The sequence below is a fragment of the Sciurus vulgaris genome (genome assembly GCF_902686455.1).
Source record: "Sciurus vulgaris genome assembly, chromosome: 2".
Taxonomy (NCBI): domain Eukaryota; kingdom Metazoa; phylum Chordata; class Mammalia; order Rodentia; family Sciuridae; genus Sciurus; species Sciurus vulgaris.
In genome coordinates this window covers 41,503,706-41,522,696 of record NC_136462.1, presented here as the reverse complement: position 1 = coordinate 41,522,696, position 18,991 = coordinate 41,503,706, and the positions used below count along the sequence as shown (strand labels likewise).

The following is an 18,991-nucleotide window of genomic DNA, read 5'->3' as shown; positions in this document are numbered from 1 at the left end:
CCGATGAAAAGAAACTGCCTTTGTCTTCTAGTGTGCTTGAAGAATATCAATTTACTCTGCCTGGACTATTCATTATTAACTATGTGAATGAGGTTTCTTGATTATATGAGTCAAATGTCTTATTATATATTATTTGGCCATTTTATAGATTATTACCTCAACAGAAGGCCCTTGATCAGTAATGGACTGTGGGTTTTGTTGCATATCACCTGAAATTATATTCTATAGAGCTTCTATCAAGCATAGTCATTCTGAAATTGTTCTTGCAATGACTTTTGGGAAGTTTAGATTCTCTTCTATGGAATAGTGTTTGCATCTCCTTAAGAAAAAGGTAGTAAGAGCTAATATCTTGGGCTCTACTAGTTGTGCCACTTTCTAGCTGTGTAGTCTTGTACAAGTTGCTTCATCTTTCTGGATCTCACTTTCCTCATCTATAAATTGGGATGATAACAATAATTTTCTTAGAGGAGTGCTATGAGGATAAAACGAGATATTAACCCATGTGAAATACTCAGAACAGTTCTTGGTACAAGGTAAGAATTTAATTGAATAGAAACTACCTTTTGTTCATACTATTATAATATCTATTAAGTAGTTTTCAGAAGAGTTTCACTCCCTTGAACTCTGATGAAACTGTTTGGAATCACTCAAGCCTTCTTTGGGATAATCCAATACAGGCTAGTCCTTTGGGCCAAGCCACTAGTGAACCTATGTTAAAAACAGAACAAGATGAATGGATATAGAAAATGTGGTATACACACACAATGGAATATTATTAAGCCTTTAAGAAGAATGAAATTATGACAATTGCAGGTAAATGGATAGAGCTGGAGAATATCAAGCTAAGTGAAATAAGCCAATCCTCCAAAAAAACAAAGGGTGAATGTTTTCTCTGTTATGTGGATGCTAATTCACAATTGGGGGGAGGCTAAGGAAAAATAGAGGTACTTTGGATTAGACAGAGGGGAGTAAAGGGAGGGGGAGGGGTACAGGAGTAGGAAGGATAATAGAGTGAAACAGACATTATTATCCCGTGTACATATATAACTGCATAACCAGTGTGATTCTACATCATGTACAACCAGAAGAATGAGAAGTAATATTCCATTTATGTATAACGTGTCAAAATGCATTCTACTGTCACATATAACAAATTAGAACAAATTAAAAAAACAGAACAAAACTATTTTCATTTAATCTGCAAAGGACAGATTTTCATTGAAAAAAAAATCTAAAGGGAAAGTGGCTTTAACTCAACAGTGAAATAGTTAATGCTACTTTTCCTTTAAGTGGTCATCACAACTCTAGCACCTGGCCACTAGAGCCTGTAACAGATTGTTGTGCATTATTTATTCAATAGATCTTTGTGTATCCAATTTATTGAGCATGGCATTTTTGATGTCTCAGGCCACAGTTGAATATTCAGCTTTTTGTGTTGAGTCATCTACAGCATGTTCCATTTTTAAATTTTTTTAATATAATGCAATTTCAAAGTTGAAATTTGTGTAAAATATTGACTTAGATTTAAGCTTTATCACTTAAGTATCACCTGTTATACAAGCATTGTCTATAATCACCTTTACTAATTTTTCCAGTCTGTTTTTAGAATTTGAGACATACGAAAAGCATTCTCAAAAGACATTATTCATTTTAGGCAGCTATAAATGTTAGAAAGTTCTTTATTCTAGTATTTCTCAATGTTAATATTTAGATGTCTTCTGAAGCAAAATAATCCTTGTGAATCCTTGTTATGTACCCAGTGACCTCAGTCTAAATATACATTAAAAAATGTAACCCTGTTCCTTTTAGTGATCATTTGGCGCACGTTTGATCATAAGTAACCTTAAACATTGAAGGCTTATGGCTAGAATATAGATGTATGTAGAGATGATACAGATGATCCAGAATATCCTTTTTAGTTTTTACACTGCCACCAAGATGAAAACAGTTTTAAAATTCTCAGAAATGTGCCTTCAATCTTGCTTTAACTTTATTGAATAAACCCTTGCCATGCTGTAATTCCCACGTATTAAAATCACTTATTAGTGATTTATTGCATAAATCACTAGATCTATCTTCCATATGACATCCTTTTCTGAAGGCAGCTATCATTTCTCTTCCTTCTCTTAAGGGAAAAAAATTCCAAACTTCTTTAATCTTTTAATATAAAACTATATATTTAAGTATGATTTGTGGAAAGGCACAGGCCATATTTTAAAATGTGACTTTATGTTTTTAGGTGGAATCTGAGACCTGCCACTTACTGATCATGTTTAAAGACTAGGAATCAGGGTTAGAGGGTTACTTGGGAAATTTTATTTGGTAATATAGGATAGGATGGATTAATGTAGGTCAAGAACAGACTTTTGCTGCAGAAGAACATTTCCTTTGTCACCATTTCTGGAGTCTTCATCATGGTCAAGGTTTAGAACTAAATAGAAAAGTCTTTGAGTATGATATCTATGTATGTGCTTTTGTTCCAATCCATGCGATTTTTTTCCATTTAAGTACTTAATTATTATAAATTATGCATCCTCCTTCCAATTCAAGCAAATAATTATTTCAAGGACATGTTCTTCTGAATATACACAAAGTTTAATGTCACTGACCTTCTTAAGTTCCATTCTTAGATTTATTACTTACTGAGACCATGTAAGAAGGGAAACTATTTATAAGCTGAAGAGGAAGTACAGTTGTTGGCCCCTATCTTTGGGTTATAGTTCTATAGAATCAACTAACCATAGATTTAAAATATTCAGGGAAAAAATTTGCATCCGTACTGAATATGTGCAGACTTTTTTCTTGCTTGTTATTCCCTAAACAATACAAAAGCTAGTTACACAGCATTTACATTATGATATACAATGGTGTTATAAGTAGTCTGGAAATGATTTAAATGATAACAGGAATATCTTCAGAGTTATATGGAAATACTGTGCCATTTTATAAGACTTGAGCATCTATGGATTTTAGTATCTGGAAGGGGATTCTAGAACAAAACCCCTAAGAATACTGAGGCACTCCTGTACTGCAAAGGGAGAAGAGTTAAGAGTAGCTGATGTGATTAGGGAAAGCCAGTAACATAGCTGTCACCCAAAGACAAGGATGTCTTAACTCTGATGCTTGTGGCATTAAGTAAGGAATTAAAATGTGATTTTTTAAAAACTGTTTCACAGAAATGGGGGGAGATTACAATTATCATGTTCTTCAATTGATCATCTTTGAACTATACTGATACACTAATATTTTTGAGGCAAAGTTGCTATGTATTTTATTAAAACACTTGTTTTTGCTGTTTTTGTCATTGGTTTTACCTCTAGCTTCTTATTCCCAGCAACCACTTCTTACTAAACATAGTATGGCATGGTATGTGTATTTAGCTATAGTCAAAAATAAATTTTTCTCATTGTTTACAATTTTTGCTGCCTTCCTTGGTTAAACTTCTGCTATAAGACCTAGTGGTTCTCAAATTTCTGTGGCTTAAGAAATCACGTGAGTGTTTAATGTGCATTCAAGTTTTATTTACAGAAAGAATGTGCTTTTCATTTTAGATTATTTTATACTTATTTATGCTATAAATAAAATCTGTTTTGATCCAGAATTGGTATTGAGTCTCTAAACAAATCTTTGATCCCCAACTAAATATAAGGTAGTATGCTAGATAAATAAAATAAAAAAGATGTGTGTGTATTAAGTTTTTACTCCAAGATGGGGGATATCAAATTTTAGCTTACATTACAGTTCCCTGGATGAGTGTGTATTTTTGTTTCTTGGTTTTTTTTGTGGTACTAGGGATTGAACCCACTCATGCTAGGCAAGCACTCTACCATTGAGCTACCTATCCCCACCCAGTCCTTTTTATCTTTTATTTTGAGACAGTGTGTGGCTAAGTTGCCTAGACTGACCTCAAACTGAGGCTCCTCCAGGTTCAGCCTTCCAAGTAGAGTAACTGAGGATTTATAGGTGTGTACCTTACACACCATACCCTGCCCCCATGAGGAATTCTTAAAACACAGATTGCTGGATTATTCTGTTGACTATTATAGAAAAAGACTACAAAGTGAGCAAAGAAACAGGGAGATGAAAGATGATTTTTTTACTCAAACTTATATCAGATATGCTTACTTTTATTTCAGAGTACAATAGTCACAGTAAATCCAAATATTGTGCCTTGTTGGTAGTAGTGACATACCTATGCTGGTTAAGTGTGGTGAAAATGTATGGAGTCACAGGAGCACTGATGAGCACAGATCAGGGATTCCCCCAAAAGAATGCATAAAGGGCAGTCAGCTTTTCTTTGCCTGAAATCAAAGCCAAATAGCAGATTAGGGCCAAAACTAAAGTTAAAGTCAAACTTTCACACATCTCTGCTGAGAACACAAAGATGAACAGTTGGAGACAGGAAACTGCCTCCAAGAAACTTTAAGGGTTGTTGAGGAAGACAATATAGCCAAATAACTAGAATGATCAGGAAAAATAACCTCTGAAACAAAAATGTTTGAATTGACCATTGGAAGTTTCTCACATAAATTTACTAAGCTGTGTATTGGGAAGGGTACCACAGGCAGATGGTAGAATTAGCAAGCCAGAAAGGAATGAAATAGTGTGCTCTTCAGTAACTGCAGTGTGGCAAATGATGACGATAAAGAGATGAGCCAGGAACTAGGTGAGGGAGGGCTTCCTTTTAAGATAGATTTTGTCCTTGTGTGTATTTGATAGGATTTTAAGCAGGACATAATATCAGATTTTTTTTAATTTATGATGTTAATTTGAGGGCAGTTATGGTTAGTAACAATGATCAGTCAGTGGTTCCCAAATGTCACTATGTATCATATACATCTTGGGAATTTTTAAAAGCCTGAATTTTGGGAATCTGCCTCATATATACTGAATCTGAATTTGCAAAGAAAGGACTCACATATTTGAAATGTGTAATATCTCCAAGTAATTATGATGCTGTCTGACCAGCATTTGTGAATATAGCATTAGGAGGCGATTTGAGTAAACTAAGTAGGGGATCATCTAAGCTCCCCAAAGGCTGTTCTGCTCATCACTATATGGTGCATAAACTGTATTATGTACTCAATAAATATTTCTTGAATGAAGGAATCATTCATTATTTGAGGTTCAAGGAAGCTACTCATCCAATTGTTTGGTTTTCAAAATGAGCTAATACATGGAAAGCACTTAACACAGTATCTGATACATAAGTGCTCAGTGTTAAAGGGAGAAAATTCTGATCTTTTCACTTATGGTACTCTTTGCTTTAGGTATCTTGGTAATGAGGTTATGCTTGACCACATCTATGGCCATGGGTATGCAGATTGTTTTTACTTTGGGGATCCTCTCCATCAAAGAAAAATAAAAAGAAGAGTAGCAATAAGCAGTGCCACATATGTATTTTTCCTGTACAAAATATTATGAACACAGTTTGATACAAAAATGGTTTGAAAAATTACTTGAATGCAATTGCCTAATATCCAAAATAGATAAGAATTGACATGGTAAAGTAAGAAAAAAGAAGTGGGCTAAAAGGATTAATTTTGTAAAGGGTTTGAATAACTGCATAGTGTTTAAAGAACAAACTCCAAAGACAAGTAAAAGGAAATAGGTTCTGGGAAGAAATTAATTTCTAATGTGACAAATGGTTTATAGTATGTGAGACTTATAAAAATGAAAATCAAATATTATGGCATTTGCAAATAAATGGATGGAATTGGAGAATATCATGCTAAGTGAAGTAAGCCAGTCCCAAAAAACCAAAGGCCGAATGTTTTCCCTGATAAGTGGATGATACTATATAATGGGGGTGGGGGTGGAGAGTGAGAGAAGAATGGAGGAACTTTAGATTATGTAGAAGGAAATGAGAGGGAGGAGGGGTATGAAAAATGGTGGACTGAGACAGACATCATTACCATATGTACATGTACGATTACACAAATGGTATGAATCTACATCATGTGCAACCATAGAAACAAAATGATGTACCCCATTTGTGTACTATGAATCAAAATGCAGTCTGTAAAAAATAAATAATTTTAAGTCCATCAAAGTAAATTAACTGAGCAGATAGTGAAATGTAGAGAATTGTATATCTTAATGTCAGACTGGTACCAAATTCAATGTTTCCTGAAACATGCAAGAAATCTAGTTTCCCAAGCATGTAGGAGTACTCAGTCAGGTTAGTAAACATTTCTTTACAAACAGCAACACAATGCTTACTCAAGGGAAAAGAACAGTTAACTGGGTTCTCTAATGGAAATGTGAGATTTATACCAAGTAGTGATTGTGTATTGATTTGTTTTTAGAGGTATTTTTGTTTTTTAAATCCCTTCGAATGTGCTGTGAAATACAAACCAAGAACTGGTAAATCTTTCTTTTGTTTCCCTGTGAAAAATGATGGAATTAAGAATGTCAGCGTTAGAACCTGAGTGTTTCCTTTCAGTGTTTATGCTATGATCATACTAAATTCTAGAGGGCAGATCTTCTCTTACTTCTCAGAATGTAGTTCAATGGTAGAACCCTTACCTAGCATGTACAAGGCTCTGGATTCAGTCCCCAGTACCAATAAAACAAACAAACAAAAACAAACAAAATTCTCAGAAAGCACCCCTCCCCTTAGAAGAAGGCATATTTTGTGCATTAGCTTAAGATTAGATCTAAAATGTTTTTAATATTAAAAAACACTTCAGCCTTTATTCTTCAATTTGGCCTAATATAATCTAGAACTTTGTATAAATGGGTGAAAACAAAATAAGGAAGTTGTTGGGACTGCTACACTGGTCAACAAATAAAAAACAACAGTGAACTAAAATTTTCAAATAGTTCTGTACAGATAAAGTCTAGTGGAGTCTACAGAGTAGATTAAATTACACAGTTCTCTTGTTCTCTCCCCCTAGTGGTTAGCCAGGACATATTTAAAGGTTGTCCTGTTTTGAAGAGCTGGTATAAGGGGGAGCAGAGAGCACCAATCACCATTGCAGTAGGTGCCTTTCAGTTAAAATTTTGGATTTTCAAGCAGACTCTGAATACCTTAGGGTTAAGTTTTAAATTCCAGTGCCAACCCCTATGACTTCTTCATGCTTTTAGATTTGTGAAGCTGACAAATTTTAAACTTTGTAATAATAGCCTACACTTATGAATACTTGTCTTTGTAATTAGAGTGAGTTTCTGAGAGGCAGCACAGTCCAGTTGAGACCATAGCCAGACTGTTCAAATTAGAATACAAATCCTACCGTTTATTAACTGTAACCTTGAGTAAGCTATTTAACCAGGGTCCTTACCTCTAACATGGTGATGATAATGAAGACTAAACAAGTTAACAGGTAAAAAAAAATGTTTAAAACACGACCATGTACATAGTAAGCATCATAGTAGGTGTTTGTACTTAAAAGGTGCAGGCAAAAAGGCCAACTAAAGAAGCAGCATGAAAAACTTTTTTGTATTTTTCTTGAGCCTGAGACTTTAAGAAGTATGGGTTAAAACAGTAGCTGGGTTGGCAAAAATTAATAAATAAAAGTATTCTTAATGTATAATACTGCAGAGTGCATAAGGAAATGGATACAGACATTCATGGAACAGCAGAGACAAAGATAGGTACAAAGCCTTTTAGAAAGCTCTTGTCTACAAAAAATTTAAGTTGTACAATGTTTATATCTTGAACTTTCACTTCAGAACATCTATCCTATAGAAATACACAAAGTGAAAAAAACAAAAACAAAACCAACTTGTATTTTGAAGAAAACCAGAGTTTTCCATCAAGTAGAATTGAGGAATATTTTTCAAAAATTTTATACATTAACCTTAACTAGAAGTAAGTCTGATCATTTCCTAACATTTTAAATGATTATGGTTTATCCTCAGGTTTTTTTTTTGTTGGTGGTGGGTTTTTTTGGTATGGAGAATTGAACTCACGGGAGCTTAACCACCGATCCACATCCGCACCCCTATTTTTTTTTTTGGACAGAGTGTCACTAAGTTGCTTAGGACCTGCCTTGCTAAATTACTGAGGCTAGCTAGGAAAACTTGTAATCCTCCTGCCTCAGCCTCCTGAGTTGCTGGGATTACAGGCGTGTGCCACTATGTCTGGCTTAACTTCAGTTCTTAAAGTCACTTATCTTTATAATCAGGAATGCTAACATGGTTTTCTGGTGCAATTAGTAATAGTATAGATGACTTAATGTCTGCAGTTATTTTGTGCAGTTAATCTCAAGAGTAATAGGCATTCTTTTTAAAACAACAATTTATTCACAAACTTTACATACAAGCTTAATAAAACAGGCTTAAAATGATTTTTCTAAATTTCAAGGCATAATTGTTGATGGGCACAATTTTTATTTATTTATTTTGTGGTACTGGGGATTGAATTCAGGAACTCACGTGTGCTAGGCAAGAGTACTACCACTGGGCTACGTCCCCAGCCCTTGACTGTATTCTTAACTGAGATACCTAATACAGACATATCAGTAATAGACCTTGATCTATACTTCAAAACAACATAGATGTAAATGATAATTCATTTGCATGCTAAAAATATGCATGCAAATGAATAGCTCAGTGGTAGAGTGCCTGCATGCTTAGCAAGTACAATACCTTGGCTGGGTTCAATCCCATCACCTAAAGTAGGAGGAGGTGGGGCTGGGGGGGGGGCATTTATTAGGTTCCCCCAGTTTTCCGTCTGTCTAGATTGATTATGTAGTAAAGGACATAATTATTTTTATCACCTTCTTCATCCACAGTTTGTCAACTCATATCACATTACTTGTTTTCTTGAAACTATTTTCTTCCAAAATTAAGGCTCATACTCAAATTCTTTTTCTCACAGTCTGCTTGTACTAGCTTAAATATACCATATTGTCCTTTAAATGTTCTATCCAACCTGACATTTCTAATGGATTTGCCTTGAAGATTATTGCCACACCTTGTACAGGTATTTGAAAAGATATGGAGACATTTCACCATGGTTTGCTTGATCAGGTACCTTTAAATGCATATAACATTATTATAAGGATTTTGATTTTTTTTACCATGTCTTTCATTTGGGTATTTGTTAGTAGCTTAGACTGGTTAAGTATTTCAGAGAAAGGAAGCAGTGAGTTTGATTCAAATTGCTTATAAAATTCTGAATACCTGGACCAAATAGACCATTTAGGTTTATCTTAAGAGTTGATCATCACTCTTTTTGGTTTTACTTAAACCAATAGTAGTGCTTCCCATAACTATCACTTCCTCTCACCTATCAATTGAAGAGGGAAATTGTGAAGGAAATAGCATTTGTTAGGTCACTATGGACCTGACCGACAAGTTTTAAAAACTGTTTACTTATACAATTTATTTTAAAGTTAATTTGAAAATAGTCAGTGAGAACAATGAGGCAGTTCTAACACGCCTAGAAAATAACAATTGCAGGTATTGACATTGTTGCATTTTCATGTAGTGTCAGTGTCTAATTTTTACTGTACAGAATTGAGAAAACCATGATTCACAAGGATAATTAGTTACAAATGATAATAGTTTAATAGCTCAACTTGAAAATTTTTATCAGTTACTATAACCAGTGTTTACATGTTTATTAAATTAAAATAGTCACAAACACAAATTTAAGAACTAATGTGATAGTATCACCGTTGTCAAAATTATTAGTTATTCTCATGTTGTACAACCTAACAGCTGAGAAAACTGGGTGTTACTTGAGAAGGTTGCTTTTAATTATTATACCTTTCAATTTTGAAGATCTTTTAAAGGAAGCAGAGACTTGAGGTAGAGACAATTATATATTCATTCATGTTATAAGGAAGATTAAGTGAAATAAGCCTCTGTTATACTGCTAAATGCTCAGTAAATTTTGAGGGCTGTTTTTAACATTCAGTAAATAATTGACTTAACAGGATTGAGTTGAAGGGCAAAGAAGATCTGCTGAGTATTTAAAATACAGGCAGCATTTTATATTAAGAGAAAATTTTGGAAGAACAGACTTGCTCTTAAAGTACCTGCTTTTAAATTGTTTGTTACATGACTGCTGTTCTTAACCTGCAGAATCCCGGTTTCCTCATTTGTAAAACAGGGATACTATTTTAATCTATTAGGCACCTGTTATAGGGTAGTGTTTGCTACAGAGTAGGCTTTAATAACAATAGCCATTCAAGAAGCTGCCATAGACAGAATCGGATTTAGCCTTAACTTCAGTTCTGTCAGAGTAATAGATGTTACTAGGCAGTTAAGCAAAAAGGAAGTCAATTTTGTGTGGTTAGACTTTTGAAAATCTGGCTGAATTTATTCTTTGAAGAATTCCCTAAAGATTTATCATTATATTAACACCTTTATTATCTTCACCAACCTGTCCCTTTAAATTCTTTGGTATTGTGCCACATCTTTTTGGTACCCATTAGGCCAGTAATTAGGCTAAAGGAGTAGGCAAACCTGAAAAAAGCTTATTATACCTTTAATATGAATTCCTATAGCTTATGATTAGTGTTCCTCATGTGGTAGGTAAGATAGAGGGTGGAACAATCTTGAGGTCAAAAGAAAGTTGTATTAAAAATCAGTGTGTAGCTATTATTGTTCTATCTACTTAACAACTCCTGTTTTCAAGTTATTATATACAACTTTAGTTTCTCCAGAATTGGTTATGGTTTCTTTTTGTTTAGTTGACGTCTGTAAGATGCTTAGATACGCAGGTCTCTTGAAGTTTTTAGCTAAAATAAAAACATCTCCAATTTGACGTGGCAAGGAAGAAGAAACACCTACTCTGGACAAATTTAAAGCTTGATCTTGGTCTTCTTGTGAGAGGTCCTTATGTTTGCAATAATCCAAAATATGTATAGCCATCTTGTATAAAAATGTGTTCATCTACTAGACAAATCTCTTATAATTTAATTACATGGTATCTTCTAATCCTGTGGTAAGAAAAATGTAAAATTAGTTTTATTCAAGCTAAGGCAAATTAGCTTATATACATTTTTTGTCTATCTTTCTTTCTTTTTTTTGTTAAGTAGGATAAGTTCTGAACGTCGAAAAGAAAAGTCTAGAGATGCAGCCAGATCTCGGCGAAGCAAAGAGTCTGAAGTTTTTTATGAACTTGCTCATCAGTTGCCGCTTCCCCATAATGTGAGCTCACATCTTGATAAGGCTTCTGTTATGAGGCTTACCATCAGTTATTTGCGTGTGAGGAAACTTCTGGATGCTGGTGAGTTGCTTTAACAAGGAAATAATAGGCCTGAAAGTTAAAAATTAGAAGTAAATAGAAATTATTATTAGCAGGTAGTCACTATGCTGTGATTTTTTTTTTAATACCCCATTATGTTGGGTATAAAATTTATATTTGCCTCTGCCTCCCTTTTCTCATTTATCTACCTTTATTCTAAAACACGATCTTTATTTTCATTTTTTTATTTGTCTGGCTGTATGACTTCAAATAATTGTGAAAGCAACTTGCAAAATCTTAGTCCTCACTGTTCTGTATTAAAATGAGAGCAATGGGGCAAAATTAAAATATACAGAAAAAGCATACACTGTATATATTAAGCAAAGTATCAGGGAGAAAACTTTACAAAAACATCTAAATAAGCTGGGTGTGGTGGCGCACCCCTGTAATCCCAGTGGCTCAGGGGGCTAAGGCAGAAGAATTTCGAGTTCAAAGCCAGCCTCAGCAAAAGCGAGGGACTAAGCAATTCAGTGAGACCCTGTCTCTAAATAAAATACAAAATAGAGCTGGGGATGTGGCTCAGTAGTCCAGTACCCTGAGTTCAATCCCTGGTACCAAAAAAAAAAAAAAAAAAAAAAAAAAAAATCATCTAAACATTACAGCATGTAAGTCTTAACTTTTTTTTTTTCTTCCTCTTAACACCTTTTTCAGGTGATCTGGATATTGAAGATGAAATGAAGGCACAGATGAACTGCTTTTATTTGAAAGCCCTGGATGGCTTTGTTATGGTGCTCACAGATGATGGTGACATGATTTACATTTCTGATAACGTGAACAAATACATGGGATTAACTCAGGTAAAATGCCCACATGTTAAGAGCCCTTTTGGATGTTTTTACAATTTTATGATGTAGATCTAATTTTTTAAAATATGTTTACAGTTTGAACTAACTGGACACAGTGTGTTTGATTTTACTCATCCGTGTGACCATGAGGAAATGAGAGAAATGCTTACACACAGAAATGGTGAGAAGAAAAGTCTACTGTTTGATTTAATGTGACAAGTGGTTTTACTTAATCGGATATGTTACTAATTTTTAAATTTTGTTATTTTACTGATCTAAGGCAAAATGTTATTTCATGTTTAGTAAAATGCTAAGACTATTTGTTAAAACTGTTCTACTTTTTAGTAATTTCATAGAAATACCTACTTTTTTTAAATCCACCTAACTTTATAAATAATTACACACACACACACACGGATAAAATGGATAAATGAAGACTAAGAGTGTTATAAATTAAAATAAAATATTATGGGCAAGAAGTGAAAATGACAGATAACAGGATGTTACAGTTATTAAAGCTAAGGTGCCAGTTTGGATCCAGGTTTTCTTGAGACCCAAGAGGAAAAAAAGAGAAAGTTGATTTAAGAGTTTTAAGAGTACACTGCTTTAATTTCTTAGGATTTTTTTCAATAATTTGAAGTTATGTCATTCAATTACAAAGTTTTGTAATTATGAAGACAATAAAACCAATAACTCTTGAGTGATTTGTTCCAAATAATAAAATAGTCCAAGATTTTTCAAAAGCACCTTTTGAATCACAAAGACTTATTAAAGTTCTTTTCACACATGTGCCTTCCTAAACCTAGTATACTCATCTGATCAAATCTACCTTTCATGACTGAAAGTTACCAGTGAAAATTTATTATCCCTTGCTGACCTCTAAATTAACTATATAAGTTTCTCTGCTTCTATTTTAAACAACTTCAAGTTTGTAGTACTTGAATAATTTTTAAGGTTTCCTTTTTCATCCCATTTATTATAATAATAGCTAACCTCTATCAAGAGAATACTCTGGACACTTCAGAGAAAAAGACACTGTTATGTTCATTTTATAGCTTTAAGTCCTTTGCTCCTCATAACAACCCTGTGAAGTTACTGTCAATTTCCATTTTACTGAGGTACTGAGGAAACTGAGGGTACTGAGTTACTGAGTAACTTGTTCAGTATTACTTGGTTAGCAAATGGCAGAACTTGGGTTGGGAGACTAGCTTCAGTCCATACTTGTTAGCACTGACGAGCTCTTTTCGTGTTCTTGAATTCTGACTACATTCTTCTGCTTTTTTCCACCATAAGTAGGAGCCCTCTTTTGCTTTTTAATTTCATACTGTTTTTACTATAAAATTAGAAAGAAGGTGCACACCTTTTAGATTTCTGTGTAAAAAACCAGTGTATTTAGAATTCTGTGTATAGAACAAGTAAATATACTTTAAGCAAGGAACTGAGTGGGTTATCAATGAGTTAAATATATGTGTTCTAGTTTTTAGGCTTGTGGCTTCCCTGCAGCAAGACCATAAATGGATACTATGCAGTCTTGCTTTGATTTAGTAATCATGTTAATGGGTTGTTTGACATCAGATGTAGTCTACTTAATATCACTTAAATGTGTTTTGTATCAAATAACTTTTTTCAGGCACACAAGTATTTTTTGAAATCAATCCTAATGTATTTAATGAATTTGCAATGTTTTGTTGGGAAACTATAAACACTGCAGATTTTCACTTTAAGAAATGAGTGCTCTTGGAAAGCATATTTTAGTGAGATCCTAAGAGCCTGTGGTGTGTTTACACAAATCATATTATTTGTTCATTAACTTCTAAAAAATGTTTTAGAATTCATAAATTACTATAAAATATGACTTCATTTTTAGGGAACTGAATATATAGTTCTTTTAAAATACTTTTCTGTGAGAATAATGCTAGTATTTTTAAATAGTTTTTAAAATGTATTTGCATGCCCCCAAAGCCCTTAGTTTCCAAATATCAGTTTAATTTGAACTTAGATTATGAAGGACTGAAAATACCTCAAGGAGTTTACACATGAATCTCTACTGCATGTATCACAACCATCATCACCTACCCCCCATAACACACCTATATCACATCAAGACCAGTATGGTATTATTTTAAAATCAATTCCTAATGCTTCTGGGGAAGGCAAATTCAGTCCTAGAACTATTTTCCTCAAGAATTGAGCATTTCTAACTAACCATACCTAAATTTAAACTTATTCTCTTACTTTTTCCCATTTGACAAGTGTTCTTCAATATACTAATCTTTATATTTCTAGTTCTTTTTTTTTAAAAAAGTATCTCCCCCTTATATTTACATCAATTGTTATAGATTGTATGTCTTCATTTGCCTTTTGCCACCCTTCTTTTTACTCCTACTACTGCTACTTGCTGAATACCTCACTCACTCTATCAAATTATATATTTAAGTTGAACTCCTCATTTGGGCATCAGAGTCCCTCCATAGTAATAACCCTAATCTTTTCTTCTGATTTTGTCTGACTATTCTTCTACATGTACCTTACACTACAGACACAGTGTACTATCTACTATTTCTGAACATGTGCTATTTTTCCTCTCTGTGCTGTTCATTTGCTTCCTTCTGCAGTAATACCCTTTTAGCCCATTTCCACTTCCTGGGGTTCTAACGTCTCTTTTTCTGAGAAGGCCTTCTTGGTTCTCTCTGATGGGAAGTTACCTTCTGATCTATTTTTCTTTAAGGAATTCTTACAAAGTCTTGAGTACTAACTCTGTACCACATTGTTGTTGACCTTACTAGATCTGCATGTGTAACTTCTTCAGGAAAAGCAATATGTCTAATTATTCATGTTTGTATCACCTGCAACATATAGTTCAGGTTCTGAATAATGAATATTTTTGTATATTTATTTTGAACCACACTGACCAATGAATATAAGAAATCAAGATATTTGCTTATACACCTGAGTGTAATCTCATTTTTTAAATTATGAGGTTCAGAATGGGAGTAAATAGACTTGAAATTATTTATTTCTGTAATTTCCTCCCTCCTCCCCCAGTGTTGGATACAGAACCCAGAGCCTCATGCATAGTAGGCAAGCCTCTACCACTGAGCTACATTCCCAAACCTATTTCTGTAACCTAGTATTCAATCTGAGTTTTTTCCCTGAAGTAACACAGTAGAAATAATTTCCTGCCTGCTTTACAGGATAATTTAAGAAAAAAATAAGATATATAAAAATGCTTTTTTGCTGTTAAAAAGAAAGTTGCTATTTTAAAAGTTCTAAAAATACATTGTTGCTTGTTATAAATTGAGCTATCATATTTGTTAGCAGGAAGTTTGCTGAGGTTCTTTTTCTGAGCATGCTTAGCACAGATAGCTTATATGTTGATAGGGCAAACTGATACAATTTTCCTATTTCCTTGTAATTTGACCAAATTTAGTGGCTTGAATGATTAGCTATTATCCCAATATGCCATTCTCTTGCCAAGTGAGGGAATCACTGAAATATTATAAATACTACTACTGAGTGGAGCCTGTCAGTTCTCTTGTATGTGTTAGAGTAGGTAAGGCTATATGAATCACTGTGTTCATGCTGAGACATTTAATTGAATAGCATGTAGGTGCTGGGCACTTTGCTACTCTTATTGTAACAAATTCATATATTTAGTTATGTTTTAAAACTTTATTTCATGCTTTCATTAGGCCCCGTGAAAAAGGGTAAAGAACAAAACACACAGCGAAGCTTCTTTCTCAGAATGAAGTGTACCCTAACTAGCCGGGGGAGAACTATGAACATAAAGTCTGCAACATGGAAGGTAAGAAAAAATTACTTAGGAACAATTATGCACTTGATTTATAGATAAATTCATACATCTAGACGGTGCTAGAATTAAAATAGCTTCACAATTGTGAAGGAAAATTTACAGTTATTCCTTGGATTTAACATTTTGTACTTTCAAATGATGAGTAATACTCCAAAATCTGAAACAATGTAATTTTCCAATTTGAGGCACAGACTTAAATTACTGTGCGTTTTAAGATCTGTGTACCAAGCTAACTCAGTCATTTGGCTTTGCAAACACTCAGTGTTAGAATCCTGAAGGAGTTTAATTTTCTATTCATCATTATATCTCTTCTTTGCTCAGTGTTGAAACACAGTCATCAAAGCAGAAGCAGCCATCAACTGCAATGATCAGATAAATGAAAAAGCAGACCAGGCGTATACAAGGGGATTAACATTATTATTATTTTAAGAGTAATGTAGGGTGCTTACAAAACAGGTCATGTGGAAAATGATTTATTAATTTTCAAAAAAACACATTTAATCCATTAATGACAGTAAATTTAATCAAAGCTTACTTGCCATCTAAGACTCAACTACTTATCTCTGTGTTTTATTCCCCCTAGCATTATAACTTTAAAAAATTTTTTTGTTCCATTTTTCTTCTTTCTACCCAGGTACTTCACTGCACAGGCCATATCCATGTATATGATACCAACAGTAACCAGTCTCAATGTGGATACAAGAAACCACCAATGACATGCCTGGTGCTGATTTGTGAACCCATTCCTCATCCATCAAATATTGAAATTCCTTTAGACAGCAAGACTTTTCTCAGTCGACACAGCCTGGATATGAAATTTTCTTATTGTGATGAAAGGTAAATTAGTCATAAAATTTTACTTCAAATTTTTAATTAGCCTACAGCCTTTTAAAATATTCACTGAAGACTTAATGGTATATTGTAGGTTTTCACTAAGATTAATGGAATGGTACATCCTGGAACCTACTGTGTACTATGAACACGTTACCAGGTGTTATTCAAAAATTATTTGATGAGGTCATTTTCCTTAGGGACTCTCTTTTAAGTGAGAAAATAAATGTCAAAGCAGCATGTCTTAAGGAAGCATACTTCTGATTATAGACTGGATAGCAAAGTTTTTTGGTGATCTTTCATCTTTTTGGGTACTTTCAACTCTGTTCATGGTTTGTATCCCCATTTCCCAAATGTATTTCTGTAACTACTTCTTTGTAATTGCCATCTTGATATTTCTAAGTATTTTTCTGTATTGTAAATGTTTTTGTTACTGAACTGTACCACTGTTGTTCTCACACAACATAAAAAATAAAAACAACCCTTTTCTTCCTGTAATGTCCATTATTGTTAACATACCACTATAGACAGATTCTGGCAAAACTTTGGAAGCTTTGGAAGACATCTTTTTACCTTCATCTATAATATATTTGTCTCTAAATCTTGAAGATTTCTTATCAGTATAGATCTCTTAATCCATTTCCTTCTTCCTACCCTTGCATTCCTGCCATTGAATTATTCAGTTCCTTATTACCTTTGGCCTGAACTACTGCAATAGGCCCTTAAGCTGCATTTCTGTCTATAGATTTGTTCTCTTTTAATCTTTCATCCAGGATACCAGAAAGGGGACTTCCTATGGTAAGGATGAGATCATGCCATCCTTCTGTTGGAAGTGCCTCAGTTGCTTCCTTTCATCGTCATCACACATACAAAAAAACTATATATAAAAATATTAGAGGTGGGAAGGATATTTTCATTATCAACAGAAAATGTACATTTCAAAAGACTGAAAGAAAAATAGACTTACACAATGAAATCTAAATTTCTTAGCATAGCAAAGAAAGATATTTACCATCTGGCCCCTGATTAGATCTCCAAATTAATTAGGAAAGGGAACCAACCACCCTTTCTGATGTCCATGCAGTCTATCGCCAGAGAGCTCCATGTGCTGTTTTAATGCCTAGTGCCTTTGTACATACTTTCCCATTCTGCACTAAAAATAAATAAATAAAATGTACTTTGTAACACATTCTCACCTTCTAAGAGCATCTACTCCTGTGTGCACCTTTCCTTCTTCCTTCAAGAAGAAACTATTCTGTTTGTGTATACAACTGTCATAACAATTATTTTATGGATTATTACATCTCTCATTATTAAGGTTATGTAAGTGTTAAAGACAGATTCTATAGCCAGATTACTAAATTCTCTGATGCCTATGTCAAAAGGATCTTTTACAATTCTTTGATTAGAACATTAGTTTATTGATCTTTAATAACACCTACTTTAAGGGATTAACTTGAAGATCTTATAAGAAAACCAACTTTAAGCACTCAACCATAATATAAGTAGACAAAAATAGCCCATCCTTTGGACAAAGAAATGTTGACAGAGCACTTGCTTTGAAATCACATAATCTTGGATTCAGTCCTGGCTTGTAGCTTTGGTACTTAGCTGTTTTAAGACTCAGATTCCCTATCTATAAAAATAAGGGTCATATCTCAAAAAGCTGTTGTGAGAACTAAAGGAGTCTGTTTAAGGCCTAGTACAAATAGTGAATACCTCACCACAGGTACTGACTTTAAGAAAATGAAGACAGAAAAGCTAAAAACTATTTTATGGTGTTTATTTCTAGAATTCATATGAGTATATGATGGAACAGTGATGTTCATCCTACTTTTGAGGAATCATTATTTTGAAAACTTGAAGTATAGGGGTAGCTGAGGAGAAAGGAAAGAAATGAGCAAAAGTGAGAAAGGAGTGGCACTTATCTCAGAAAATTAACATGGTGATCATGACAGAGAAATTAAGAGCAAAAGCATCTAGCTTAAAGATCAACTAAGAAAGGGAAACTTGTTTTCTGGTCAGAGTTCTTTCCAGAAACTATAACCCCTGAGAACTAAGACATGGAAAAAAACTGTGTCCAATTTTAAGAAAATCTAATATATCAAAGTAATCCACTTGTAATTAATCAGTACATTTATTTGAGCTTCTACTATATTCATGCCACAGAGGTAGAAATGAATACAAACAATTCCTCTTTCAGATGAATACAGGGTATATGTATAGAGTACAACTGCCTTAGTTCACAGGTTTCCCCTATCCATTAAAAATACTTTTTGATCAGACTTTCTGAATCCTTCCTCCCCTTTTTGGTCTAGAAGAATACAAGTCATGTAATTCTCTGAAATTTAATTTGTC

General features: G+C 33.7%; 1 protein-coding gene across 1 annotated transcript in view; it reads left to right on the top strand.

Annotated features, from left to right (window-relative positions):
• HIF1A (hypoxia inducible factor 1 subunit alpha) overlaps positions 1-18,991 on the top strand; it is a 44,407-nt gene that overhangs the window by 11,514 nt on the left and 13,902 nt on the right. The window contains 5 exon segments of the mRNA XM_079125856.1: positions 10,995-11,185; positions 11,855-12,000; positions 12,085-12,169; positions 15,681-15,793; positions 16,437-16,639. Of these exon segments, the coding sequence (XP_078981982.1) occupies positions 10,995-11,185; positions 11,855-12,000; positions 12,085-12,169; positions 15,681-15,793; positions 16,437-16,639 (738 nt within the window).